Genomic DNA, 13758 nt, shown 5'->3' with positions numbered 1-13758 from the left:
CGTTGGAACTATAAATTTCTGCCGATCAGTTGCAAAGACTCAATTCGTTTTAGGTGAACCGATTTGCTTGAGCCTTATTTAAGACAGAAAAAATTATTTTCCATTTTCTTTTTAAATACATAAAAAGATACCCTCTTGACTATTGGCCCCAACAATCAATATTCTCCATTTAGAGGGGAAAAAAAGAAAAAGAAAACGCTGCAGTTCAGTAGGTTATGTCACATGGATCTGCACGATCCAAGTCTGAATGACCCATGTGAGGCCACAAAGATTGTTCGATCAGACACGCCATCGCGTGCTGGGTTTAAGAAAAAAAAACACCTTTAATGGCTGTCATTACTGCCACTAAACAGTTTTTTTTTGCTGCATATTGTGTGTGCGCACACACAATATGCAACCTGACCATGGAATGAGTCATAGGTGTGTGTTGTGTTGACCCAATTCGACCTTATGGATGTGTTCAACATAGTCCAAATATTAAGGATTGGCTATTGGATTGTGTTTTTGCTATGAAAACGTGATTTTATGAGCCAACAAAATATCACACATTTTAGGCCACTGATTTTCAAGTTTCCATAAGATCATACCTATATGTCATAATTGGACAATCCAAAAATTGATTCCGGCTAAGCAAACCATTTAGGTTATACCTGTAAGGTTAGTTTTACACCCCCCAAAAAAAGGTTATTAAGATGTTTTAAGAATATATATATATATATATATATAACGAATTCAACTCTTTTAAAATGACTAAAACACTTTTAATATAATAATATTTTTGAAAATGTAAAACTACTTTTTGAGGTCAAAAAGTTAACTTTGATAGCTTCATAAAGTTTTCTTTCATTCCAAGTTTGAAAGATATATGATGCCCAAAAAAATAACTATACATTTTAAAAATACCATTCTTTCAAAAATATTTTAATCATTTTTTTATAAAGTTGAATCTATCTAATGCTAAATGTAACTACTTTAATGTTAGATTGCTGCTAAAAGGCATTAAATTTGAGAAAAAAGCCTCTCACATTTAAATTGTTGGTTGAAAAGCATTATGTGTATTAAGTAGACCATTTAAAATCCATTTGTTGTCTACTTAAAAATTACATGAATACGTGAGGTTGCTGGTATGGACACCTACATGCAAGGACTTGACTAGGGATGGCAGTGGAATGGGGCGGGGATAGGGTCTCCACCCCTGCTCCGTTTCAAAATCCGAACCTTTATCCCCACACGGGGATGGATTTCAACCTCCACCCTTGCCTCCATCCCCGTTTCATGTCCTCCATCCCCAGTCCAAACGGGGGCGAGGTGGGGGCGGGGCCCCGTTTTCCCTTAGTCTATAGTCATCCCTTAAAGGATTGGGGGCGGGGCGGGGCGGGGAAAAGCTTAAGTTCATCCCTGCACGGGGATAGATTTTAACCTTCATCCCCGCCTCCATCCCCGTTTCATGCCCTTCATCCCCGGTCCAAACCGAGCGTGGCAGGGCGGAGCCCCTCGTCCCCCGGTCCACTGCCATCCCTAGACTTGACCCTATATGTCTCTTTATAAGTGCATGTGTGCACAAGTGTGGGCTTTCATGCATGTGTGTGCGTGTGTTTGGGATAAGAATATAAACCGTTAGGATTCAGGTCAGACATCCATTTAATGAGATTTAATAGTTACAGTTGGAGATCTGATTAATAATCGGATCTGATTTTTTTATTGAATTTTGTATCAGAATCTGAGCCTGAGTTTGAATGAAATCCAAATCTGACTAAGATTCTAATTTAAATGCATGTAAATATTGATTTTAAGGTATTCAGATTCGGCTGATTTCCATCGGAATCCCATTGCAGATCTGATTATAATAGATCCTATTAAGTCAGATTTAGTAACGCCTAGATGTGGCCCAAGTCCAACCCGTTTACATCCCAAATTTTGGAGTTGGTTACCATGGCATGTAGGCTGGAAAGTGAAAACTTCCCTCGTTATGAGTTCTAAAACAGGTGTAATGAGTGTTTGGTTAAGACCAATGTTGTCAGTATCGGTATTCGGCCTTAATCATTTGGCCAACGATTAAGCTGTATCGGCCAATACGATACCGATACTCAAGTGAATCATCCTGTGTCGGCTAAAAAATAAAAAAAAACATTATATGTCAATCATACGTGATAAAATTATTAAAATAGTAATAAATAATATTAAAAAATAAATTTTAATATTTTTTACATTTATTAAAAATAACCTATTCAGGGGCGAAGCATATATAAATATATGCCGATACACACAAATATGGTTAAGGCAGGCAGACCAACCTCTGTTGGCAAAACAACCATACGGCCGACAATCTTTCCTAAGCCGATGTGCGCTTATTGATCTTATAATATATAATAAAACAGCATTAAAAAAAAAAGAATTAGGGAATGGTGAGGCACCTTCAATTGCACACTATCGTTGTCGTATCAATCAGCCAATTTGAATCCGGACCCATCATAGGCCCAGGAAAATGAATTTTTGCCACACCAAGCCATGATGATCAAGCCATGTCATGGACCTACACCAATAGGCCCCACTAGGGGTGGCAAAACCTGACACGACTCGCCAACCCGCCTCTTAGGCTGGTTCGGGTTTGGAAAAAACAAACCCGTTTAATAAACGGGTCGACCCACCTAACCCGTTTATTAAACGGGTCGGGTTCGTGTTAGGGGTATGCCAACCCGCCAACCCGTCAACCCGACCCGTGAACCTGAGAACCCGTTTACCCGACCCAACCCATTTATTAAATGGGTTGGCAGGTCGTGTCGGGTTACCCGTTTATTAAATGGGCCGGGTTCGTGTTTTCCACAGCCGACCCGTTTAATAAATGGGTCGGGTTCGGGTTGATGTATGCTGACCCGCCAACCCGTCGGGTCGACCGGCCAACCCGACAGGATTGCCACCCCTAGGCCCCACTAAGGTTTTGGCTCACCCCAAGGCAAGGACACTCTGGCTGTGGGCTTTATGTCAATCATAGAAAAAACCTAACTGAATATTTAAATCACCAAGTAAGTTGGATAAGCTACCAAGGAAACTATCAAATGAAGGAAGCTTAGAAATCTGTCTAATCACATTAGGCAAAATGTATCTTTCACTTGTTTCCTTGCCAAAAGTTATCATCCATCTCACTGGCCAATATCATAAAAATATGAAGTGGCGGGAGTTGTGGTGACCACATCTCTTTATCATAATAATTCTCTCCCTTCTGCTCATCACCTTTACATTAATACAGTGAAAGTGAAAGTTAGGAAATATTATTTATGCTGCACAAGCATTCTCCCTTTCATTACCATAATCCAGTCCAGGCATCTGATAAAAACTCAAAATGTCAAATTCCAAAAAGCCAAAAACCAAACGGAGAGAGAGAGAGAGAGAGCAACTGTAAAGGTTAGGGAAAATCGTTTATTCTAAGCAAACATTCCTCTTTCAATAGGAAGCCATAGTTTAGGCCTCTAATGAAAACCAAAAATATGAAATGGGATAAAAAAATACCGAAGTAAAAAAAGAACAAAGAGAGAGAGCTAGGGATAATATTTTTTTCCAGCAGAGCTACCGATAATCATTTATTCTGCATAAACATTCACTTTTCATTATAAAGCCATAATCCAGGCTTATAATGAAAACCAAATATAAGAAATGGTATAAAAAAAACCTAAGAGTGAGAGAGAGACGCCACCCCTCTAATTCCTCGCACTGCCCAAAACAGGCTACCGGTTAGTTGACTTGGTTACCACCAATGATGACGAAGACGCGCTTTACCTTCAGGCCTGGTTGGTGTGGGGTGGCGAGTGCAGTAAATGCCTGTGTCTTGGTGCCGCTACAGATTCATCATTAAGATACAAAAGACCACCTCTTGCTTTTACCTTCCCTAAAAGTTGGGCTCGATTCTTCATTTCTTGGTTTCACCACTCTTTTTCTCACCGTATTTCTTTCCTTCTGGGTGCGGTGGTCGTGAACAGAGAGAATTGTGATCCCTTTTGCCTTTTCTTGGAAGGTGGGTGCTTTGTTTTTTGCCCTCTGAGGATGAAACCCTCTTGAGTTTCGATTTTGAGCGGTGGGATCGTGGAGATTTTGATGGATTGTGGGTGGTAATAATGGGTTTGTGTTCTTTTATGTGGCCGGATTGAGGAATCGGACGAGGAGAAAACTTGTTGGTTTTCTGTTTTGGGCAGATGGGTGTGGTGGATCTTGATGAATTATAGGCGGGAACGATGGGATTCTGATGGGTTTTGGATTGTTGGGTGGAAGGAAATCCGGGTTTCTTTCACCCGTTTTCTTGGTTTCTATTCAATCTGTATCGGGGTTTGAACGGAATTGCATGAATCATGAAGTTTCTGAGCATGATGGGCAATTCCTTTGGATGCTCCGCGTCGGGGGAGCGTCTGGTTTCCGCCGCGAGAGATGGAGACTTTCAGGAAGCGAAGGCTCTATTGGAATGCAATCCCCGACTCGCCAGATATTCGACGTTCGGAGTTCGTAATTCTCCTCTGCATTATTCGGCTGCACAAGGACACCATGAGGTATGTTGACGGACTGTCAATTTTTTGGAATCATCCAGTTTGTTTTCCTACTCCAACGGTTTGTTTTGTACTCTTTTCCTTTTTTCCAGATTGTTTCACTTTTGCTGGAATCAGGGGTGGACATTAATCTTAGGAATTATCGCGGGCAGGTGTGGTTTTTCTGCTGCTATTTTGAATTATGTTGGTTGATTCTGTGTTGTTGATTTTGGATAGAAAGAATAACAATACGGTTTTCCTGATCTTCTATATTGAATTAACTATTGGACAGATCAAGATCAGCATTGTCTCATAATTTCAATTTCGAGTTTGATAGTTACCTGCTAGAAATCAGTAAAAAGAGATCATGGATATCTTGGAGGCGAGAGAAATTGCTTATTGCTTCTTTTTCTTTTTTTGATGTTTGTTAATTGGTGGCGAGTAGAAGAAGCTGTGACGGTATATTGATGTAAAGGATGAATTAATGAAGACCTTTTTCCTTGTTTAGACATGTCAATATTGAGAAATAAAATAGTGGAATGTTTGAAAAAATGCTAAAAAAATTACCGTCATACACAGAGAATGTTGATCCATGATCTGCTTGGCATTTTTGAACAGACAGCACTAATGCAGGCTTGTCATTATGGTCACTGGGAAGTCGTTCTGACTCTCATCCTATTCAAGGCCAACGTATGTTTCCTACTTTTTTCCTGAATTTGGTGTTTGCGAGTTGCAACCTGTCTTAGAACAAGAGTAAGATCCCTTGTTCATGCCTTTGAGGTTCTGATTGCAGATCCATAAAGCAGATTATCTCAATGGTGGCACTGCCCTTCATTTTGCTGCATTGAATGGGCACTCACGTTGCATCCGGCTCCTCCTTGCAGACTGTATTCCTAGTGTGGCTGGAATTTGGAATGTTATAAAGAGAGGGTCTGTGAAAGAAGCACCTAGTATGGGATTCGATGAGGGGTATGTCCATCGTGTTAAATCATTAGTTCAATGTCTTTGCTTCTTAGTATGCATGGAGGCATATAGTTGACGCTCTACATTGTTTTCTTATTCTTCATTCTCTACCAGTGAACTCTCTAGAATTATTAACAAGCCAGCAGATGGTGGTATAACCGCCCTCCATATGGCGGCATTAAATGGACATGTTGAGTGCCTGCAGTTGCTTTTGGATCTGGGAGCCTGTGTTTCTAAGGTGACTGTGGAAGATGGGACAACAATTGACCTGATCGGTAAGTATTTTATTTTCCAAGTGCATGCTTCATTTTTTTGAAGCTTCTAATTGATCCACTTCCTTCACATTTTACAGTTCTTTTGTGCTTTCCAGTCAAAACTCTAGGTCTTTTGAGTGCCCAAGCTTTCCAGATCCGCATATATCTATTGAACTAGTGATTTGGGGTTCAACCTTTAAGTTCTCTTTCTTGGTTATCTTCGTTTTTCTTGTTGTGGATAAAGGATACTTTCAGAATATTGTCATATTTTGGGGATTTTATTGGTTTTATGTTTGACAGGAAATGACAATATTCTTTGAATGTTCCAATCTTACTTTTCTATAATTCATTTTATTGGATGCTTGTAACCCTTCCATGATCGTGATCCTACGCTCCTTTAGAGAATTAGAGGTTTAAGTCGCTTTCCTAGTATTCTGGCACCTTGTTGCAAGTATCACGCATTTGTTGTGCATTATGTACATAGGCTGGTGACACCTGAGTTTGTATTTTTTTCCTTCAGTTCATCATATTGCTGAATATGTTCAGTGACTAGTCTGTATAAGTTTTCTCATTATGAGTGTAACATTTCTCGATTAGGCTAGAAGGGTTTAGTTGTCTGCCAGCTTCCATGTTTCTATGGATTCTATTTCCTCGAAAAGCAGGAAGGAAGAGCTCATCATTTAATCATGTCCAGACTCCAGGGTTTCGTTGTGGGCTTGATGCTCATTCTTAAACACTATATCTTGAAGTATCATTCTCTACTTGATCAATTACTCAAAGTCAATTTTCACTCTTTAGTTTAGAGGTCCTACTGGGCAATCTTTAATGATAATACTGGACTTCCATGAGGTTGAAGGGTGTATTAGAATGTGTAGAAGTCATATATTTGTCTTTGCATGCATGTCTGCTTTAGTACTAATTGGGAGAATTCAAACACATCTCATTCCTTTGACAGATTTTCTCGTTTTTGTTTCTCTGCTGATTATGCTTGGGTCCTCATCCATTTGTGCATAGAGCTGGTAGAATTACTTGGCATGCTTCTTATCTAAGATGAGGATGCTGTCCTAGATATCAATTTCAGTATCTTTGTTAGAGAAATTGCAGATAACCTGGGAAATGAAACTAGTCCTGTGGTGTCCTCCTCATCTTGTGCCAAGTTAAGGTTTATCTATATCCCTTTAAGCTTTAAGAAACTCTGCATCTGCCCTCAGCACAGCCTCTCAATTGGATAGAAATTGTACATAAACTTTTTCAGTGATAACTTCCTCTCAAGTTCTGTAGTTCCAAATCTCATTCTCTCATTGTTGTGTCAATCAACTTCTTGATGCGATCATTCTCATATGCAAGCGGACCAGCTAATCCTGAATTGATCAGATTTGCTGAAACGTGATAACTAAAACCTATCATCATGACATTTATTTTTTATTTGTTGCATAACAAATGGTCTGTGTATCCTCTTGAGGCACTACTGTTGCCTTGATTAATCAAATCTGTATAATCCGTTAAGAGTTGTTGAATCACATCAGCATATTCAGGTGCAAGAAGCCTATGATTCTACCCTCACATGCCACACTTATAGGGATGTCAATGGGTCGGATTTGGATGGAAAAAGATAAAACAAAATCGGATCCGACATAATCGGATTTAGAGTTTGATGGAAAAAGTTAAAACTGAATCTGGATCGGACTAGTTTTTTTCCATGAGGAATGGGGAAACCACCCCCAGGATCAAAGACTTAGTTGTGCTGGCTAAGCTTGCCGTACTTACGGTTGCTTTCCCAGAGGATCGGACTAGCCTAAAACCCAATATTTACACTTAACTGGTTTCGGGTTTTAGTCAGATTTGGGTTGGATTACAATGAAAAACTCAATACCAAATCCGAATCCAATTTCTAATTGGATCTGGATTTTGCTACTGAATCTGACTAATCGGATTCAGATTTGGGTTACATCCGACCCATCGACATCCCTACACACTTGCCACATTCTGTGGTTCTCATACCACATGATGACGAATATAAAGCTAACATGATGATCTTCTTGTGGTGCTCAACCTAGACAAAAGAACAACCAAAAATAAGATATGTGACAGTGGTCAATGATTAAGTTAGGGAGGTTGGTTTAACTGAGTTGCATCTCAAACCTCTATTGGAAAGGACGCATGAGATAATAATATCAATAATGTTATTAGCATGATGACCATGGCAGTATATGGCTTGTATAGCAAATTAGCAATAGAAAAAATTCAGTATGATGATTTACACATTTCTAATCTTCTAACCAATTTTGTACAATTTAATTTCCAAAAAAACAAACCATTCCTAGGAAGATCCTTTTACTCCTTAAGAATCTCACTTAGTTTTCCTCATTTCAGAGACTCAGCAAATAATATTTTTTCCAATGTTAAACAATGGTAGACTTTTCCCTGTGTCCCAACTTCTTGTTTAGTGCATGTGATGTATGTGTATGTTGACCTGCAAGTTGGAGATCACCTTAAATGAGCAGTGTTTCACTTTTAAGTTTTTTTTGCTTGAATTTTTTTCAGACCATATTGTTTTTTTTTGTGCTTATACAATTTATATATGTTTCTTATACATTTTCATCTTTTTTTCTGTTTTTGCTTGTGACAGGTGCTGGAAGCACAGCACTTCATTATGCTGCATGCGGAGGAAATGCAGAGTGTTGTCAAGTAGTTACATTTGGTTTTAGTTGTATCTAGCATATTCTGTTGGAAATTCGTTTTATACATTACACCAATATTTTTATACTTCCTCCATGCGTTTTTTATTACAGGTGTTGATTTCTAGAGGTGCAAGCCTGACTGCTGAAAATGCAAATGGGTATGTCTTTAACATTGGCATATTAGAAAGTGTTATGATTGTTAATACTAAAGCGAGAATCTATGTCACATGGATATGGCTGTAGAAACAGGGATATGGCCATTTTTATGAAATTTCCAATATGACTTGTATATAACGGGACATGGAACAGCAGTCAAAATGGAATATCCATGTGACATAGATGAGAATTGTATTATCCCAGTGATTTGAGTTGCATAAGCTACAGATTTACCTTTTAGGACATTAAAGATTCAGTTGTTTAGTTTTTAAAGTCTTAATTCTTATCATCCTTTTTTTTGTATGTATGTTTCATGTTCAAAAGTTGGACCCCGTTGCTTGTTGCACGTTTGTGGAATAGACATTGGCTTGAAGGTGTTCTTAGTAAGCAGCCAGAAAACCGGCCATATTTTATTCCTTCACCTTATTTATCACTTCCCCTTATGAGCATTGTAAAGATTGCAAGGTATCTCCCGTTTCTTGTTTTTTCTTGAGTATTAATTGTTATTCTTCTATAGCTTTAGCATATGTTTACATTAGAAATACTGTATCTCATTTGCAATATACAATGAAGCTCCTTTATTTTTGTTTACCTATCTTGTAATTTCTTTTGCAGCTTTGTCATGTAAAAGTTGATTGTTTCCCATTATATATAGGTCTTCACCAGTATAATGGTTGATCTTTTCTCATCAAACATTCTTTCTTTTTAAGAAGAGGCTGCTGCTGTAGTGAGTGTTCTGCAGTCCTAATTCTGCCTTCATATATTCATTTGGATTTATCCTATTAATGTATTAAAAATGGACTAATTTGTCATATGGATTTATTCTACATTGGAAGATACAACTTGTTTTTCTTCAATATTACTTCTTTGATTTGTTTTTTCCCCTATTCTGTTTTCCTAATGGTACTTTTATGATTTGTTTTTTCTCTATTCTTTTTCTTTTTTTTCCTTTGAACATGCTTGAGGGGTGACCACTGTCTTAGTTCATGGCCCTCCATGTAGGACAAGGATTTTGCTGTCTCAAGTTCAACTTCCTTCCTCTTGGGTTCTTTCCTTTTAAGCTGCCTGCACATGAGGAATTTTTTTTAAAGTTTTTGCCTCCGTATGCTTGCTGCTGTTTTCTGTAAAATTAGGAGCAGTTCTCAACTCTCAAAAGCAATGCTTTGAGCCTTTGATGTATCATCAAAAGAACATTGATGCATCTCAATTCTTAGGTGAGAAAGTTTTTCTTGGATAAGAGCATTGATTTTGGCAGCAAGATCACTATTTTCTTTCTTCAAATTGTTGAGCCTAATCTAGCTCAAGTTTTCGGACTTAGGTTTTTGACCAAGGAATGAAGAATTTGGTACTGTTGAACCTTTAGGCTTAATATGTGCTGTTAATGCCATTAAATCCCCACCATTGATGGTGCTAAAATGGCTGTCAACCGAATGTGTAGATGGAATCATCACCACAATTTGGTATTGTAGGTTGATAAGTGTATTCATGATCCTACTACTTATCTTACCGTTGGCAGCTGTCCACCTCAATTCCCGTGTCCTTGTTTCAAGAGTAAGGTGAATTCTATTTGGAGTTTAGTTGTAAAAATTTCCATATTCTAGCATGAATAATATGAATTTATAGTGACCAGTGCAACCATGGTGACCTTTTGTTAAAGATCAAAACCATGGCTATCTGAAAATACTGTTTGCTTATTGTATCTGACACAATACTGATGACTTTTGATTCTTGAAGGTTATAGGTAAATTATTGTTGTTTAAACTTCTATGATTGTCGAATCATTACAAATGTGGAAAATCAAGGATGCCATTAATTTCTTTGGAAATATTTCTCCTGTTGATTATAGTACATAAGCTAATATTGCTTCTTTCATCATGGTTGAGGTAGGCATGTCAAAGGTTGACAACTGTAGCACTTTTCATCTTCCAGTTGTATCAGTCAATTTTCCAAACATTTTAGATTTCTATCTGCTTGCAAATTAATATTTGGTGTTGTTTAAGATTATATCACCTGACTGCGGACAATGTTCTCTTTCTTGCAGGGAATGTGGATGGAGGAACCACCATGATGCACTACCAACATGTGTTGACCCTTGCTCTGTTTGTTTAGAAAGGAAATGTTCAGTAACAGCGGAAGGTATAACTTGGCCGTTCATAATTGTTATGAATTTTGATGAGTGAATTTTGAAGATTGAGACATTTTGGTGGTTGCTCAGATCTATTCTAAGATGACAGTCATCTAGCCTTCACCTGCTTACTCTTTTTGGTCCATCTGTTTGTCCAGACCAGAGGGGACCTGTGGCTACTGGCTAGTTCACTTAAATTAGAGTGATTACGACGCTAATAGTTCACTCAAATAGCAGGATTGTGTTTGAATAAGATGGTTGAACGGCAAACAGTCTGACATGTGAAATTGATAAAGTGGATATTGGGGGAGAAAAGTTGGGTCTAGCTTTTTCTTTTTTTCAGGAGGTTAAATTGTTAACAGGGTCGTTCAAGGATTGTAATAAAGATTGGTTGTCTCTTGTTCTGTAGATTAACATAGTATTAGCTGTGCTACTAAAAATGATCCTTAAAGTATTTCTATGGTTTGTATGATATTTTCCTGCTTGGATCATCAAACTTGTCTCTTCCTGTGTTTTATGATTGCAGGCTGCAGTCACGAGTTATGCACACAATGTGCGCTGTACCTTTGTTGTACAAACAGCACATCAACTACTTCATCTGGTCCCTCAGGCTCAATACCTTGCCCTTTCTGTCGGAATGGGATAGCATCATTCATCAAGCTACCGGGTACCAAGCCAATTAAGGAAGTTGGTAGACCAAGCCTGTCACTTTCTTTCTGTGCAACATTCTCAGGTGAACCAGCTGAACCTGGTTCATTGCAGTCAAAGCCATACAGAGCAGACTTCAATTGCACTAGAATTTCACCATTAGCATCCTCATCCTTCCGTTGTCAGAGGTTTGGATCAATGAAACTCAATGCCAGCCTTTGCATGGGTGGTTCCGAAACATGTCCATCCTTGGTTCCTTGCAGTGACAGAGCACAGAACCAATTAGGTTTGCGTTCACGGTTGCAGCGGTCTGCTTCCCACATTGAGAATAGAAGATCTGGGAATTGTTTCTCCTTGAACCAGTATGTTGGCACAGGTAGTGGCTGAAGTTTGTTCACATGCATCCTTGCTATGTGTGTGTGCTGTTGCTAAGAATTTGATTCTTCCCCGATATGTCTTTGACTGTAAATATCAGCATTTTCAGTCATTCAAGAAACCACGTGATGCAACTGTGTATGAAAAGTGTTTTCTAGCCCATTTCCTACTGGGTCATTACCTTTTATGTGTGAATTTAAGTAATTTGGTTTTACATCCAATGGAAATTCTGTTCAAGGGAGTCAAGCAGATTCTAAATTTGACAGTTGTGTGCATGCCATGTTTAGTGGAACAAAACTCTTACAAATTAGATGTGCATACATTTGTTACCCATATATGCTTGGAGGATTTACAGAAGAATAGGATAATAGAAGAAATTGGCCGTGCAAGCATATTTCTGATTATGCATGTTGTACAGATGCATACATGCATCTCACACACACACACACACACACACACACACACACACACACACACACACACACACAGATTTGTCTTACATGGCATTGGAGAATGCCTTTTTAGCATAATAATAGTAGTCAGCAACCATGATATTCATGCTTCTTAAAGGTGCATTTAGACAAGGGGTTGATTTAAGAAATTGGGTGGTAAATAGAAATCTTATTGAATTAGAGTTTCTAAAAAATAGAAAAAAACACCAACATAATTAGTTCAGCTAAAGGTTCTTAGGATTCTCATTCAACCTATAATGTTAGGTAGTAAGAAGTACTATTCTTAAATCCGTTAGTGTTGTCTGCTTTTGGAAAAAAACTGAAGAATTACTTTTTGCAATTCTTTTTTCCTTTTTCCGCCGAAAATACTCTGAACATGATGACAATTCTCACTTTCCATATCTAAGTGCAACATACTGAAGACAACCAAAAAAGAGAACAAAAGTTTGAAAAGAAAATGGAAAGACACAAAAAAGGGTGAAAAAGAAGAGACAAGGATAAGATGCCTAAAAGGGCTTCTTCACCTTCGTGGTTAGAGCCAAATATGGTTTGTCACTTGAAATAGGACGACCACATTTGAAAACCCACAGAGGGTGTCCCCTGCCACAGCGTCAAAGCTGGCTATATTCTTTGATGACAGGGACTAGCCTGCTAATGTGCAGTTGGTGATGGGTTTTTTTCTCTTGGCCTAGCTGAGGAAAAAAATATAACACCCATGTTTTCTTCCAGAAGATGGTGAGGCACACATTTTTGGTTTCTTTTCATGTAAGAATCTTCCCGGACAAGGGTAGAGATCCCTGTGCCCCAAGGGGGGTTGGTGTAGTGGGTTGGGGCCCTGGCTACTAGATGGGTGTTCAAGAATCGATTCCCATAGGCGTCTCCTCTCTGCGCAAGCTGACCCCCACCATATATAGGCCCCGGGGACGGGGTCCTAGCCTCGGAGTTTTATGCCGCCAGAAGGACAACCGTAGGAATGGCAGGCTGAGCCAGCGCGACCAACTCTTCAGGGTGTGGTTTCTTGGGTTATAAATCCAAAAAAAAAAGGGAACAAAATCCCTGTGCGTGAGGCAGAGGGAACCGAGTAGGAAGGTGCGGACAAAATATAATTTTACCATCCTCATTTGTTGGTTGATACTTTACATCCTTTCGATACGCTTCAAACCAGCTAACAAGCCAGTCATTAGACCTATTGTATTATTGTCGTGATCAACTGACCGGAAAAGTGATCAACTATTGTATTATTGTCTTTCACTGTTTCCATATTTCATGTGCCATCTAGTTAGCTAAAAGCTAGGAATAGATGTGCATGAGACTTGGACAATGGAGGGTTTCAATGCCTAATCATGGAATTGGGGTCAGGACTCAGATTTGCATCCAGTTGGTTAGTGAGGGGTGGGATTCATTCAATTGAACACTCCAAAAGTAGGTCAGGTTGAGCTTTCAGTTGACTAGGTGATTGTCAGGGACGCCAACAACACTTGGTGCACATCCAATCTAGGTCAGGAATGTGTTAGCTATTGACTTTGTGCCAACCAAAAGGTAGTGAGAATCAGTTGAAGTTAAGGGTAAGGATGAATTGGTGCTCAGCCAGGC

General features: G+C 38.9%; 1 protein-coding gene across 1 annotated transcript; it reads left to right on the top strand.

The window, feature by feature from the left end:
- Window positions 1-3842: 3842 nt before the first annotated feature.
- LOC149841764 (putative E3 ubiquitin-protein ligase XBOS32) lies at window positions 3843-11959 on the top strand. Its single transcript, XM_090001160.1, has 10 exons — window positions 3843-4535; window positions 4625-4684; window positions 5130-5201; window positions 5305-5480; window positions 5589-5749; window positions 8358-8416; window positions 8521-8567; window positions 8890-9030; window positions 10607-10701; window positions 11217-11959. Exons 1-10 carry the CDS (start codon window positions 4341-4343, stop codon window positions 11723-11725), a joined length of 1515 nt encoding a protein of 504 aa, XP_089857286.1. The 5' UTR covers window positions 3843-4340; the 3' UTR covers window positions 11726-11959.
- The last annotated feature ends 1799 nt before the right edge of the window (window positions 11960-13758 follow it).

This window comes from Nuphar pumila, chromosome 3, assembly GCF_984573655.1.
Source record: "Nuphar pumila chromosome 3, dmNupPumi1.hap1.1, whole genome shotgun sequence".
NCBI lineage: Eukaryota > Viridiplantae > Streptophyta > Magnoliopsida > Nymphaeales > Nymphaeaceae > Nuphar > Nuphar pumila.
The sequence above is the reverse complement of the archived record's forward strand: the minus strand, read 5'-3'. Positions and strand labels throughout refer to the sequence as shown.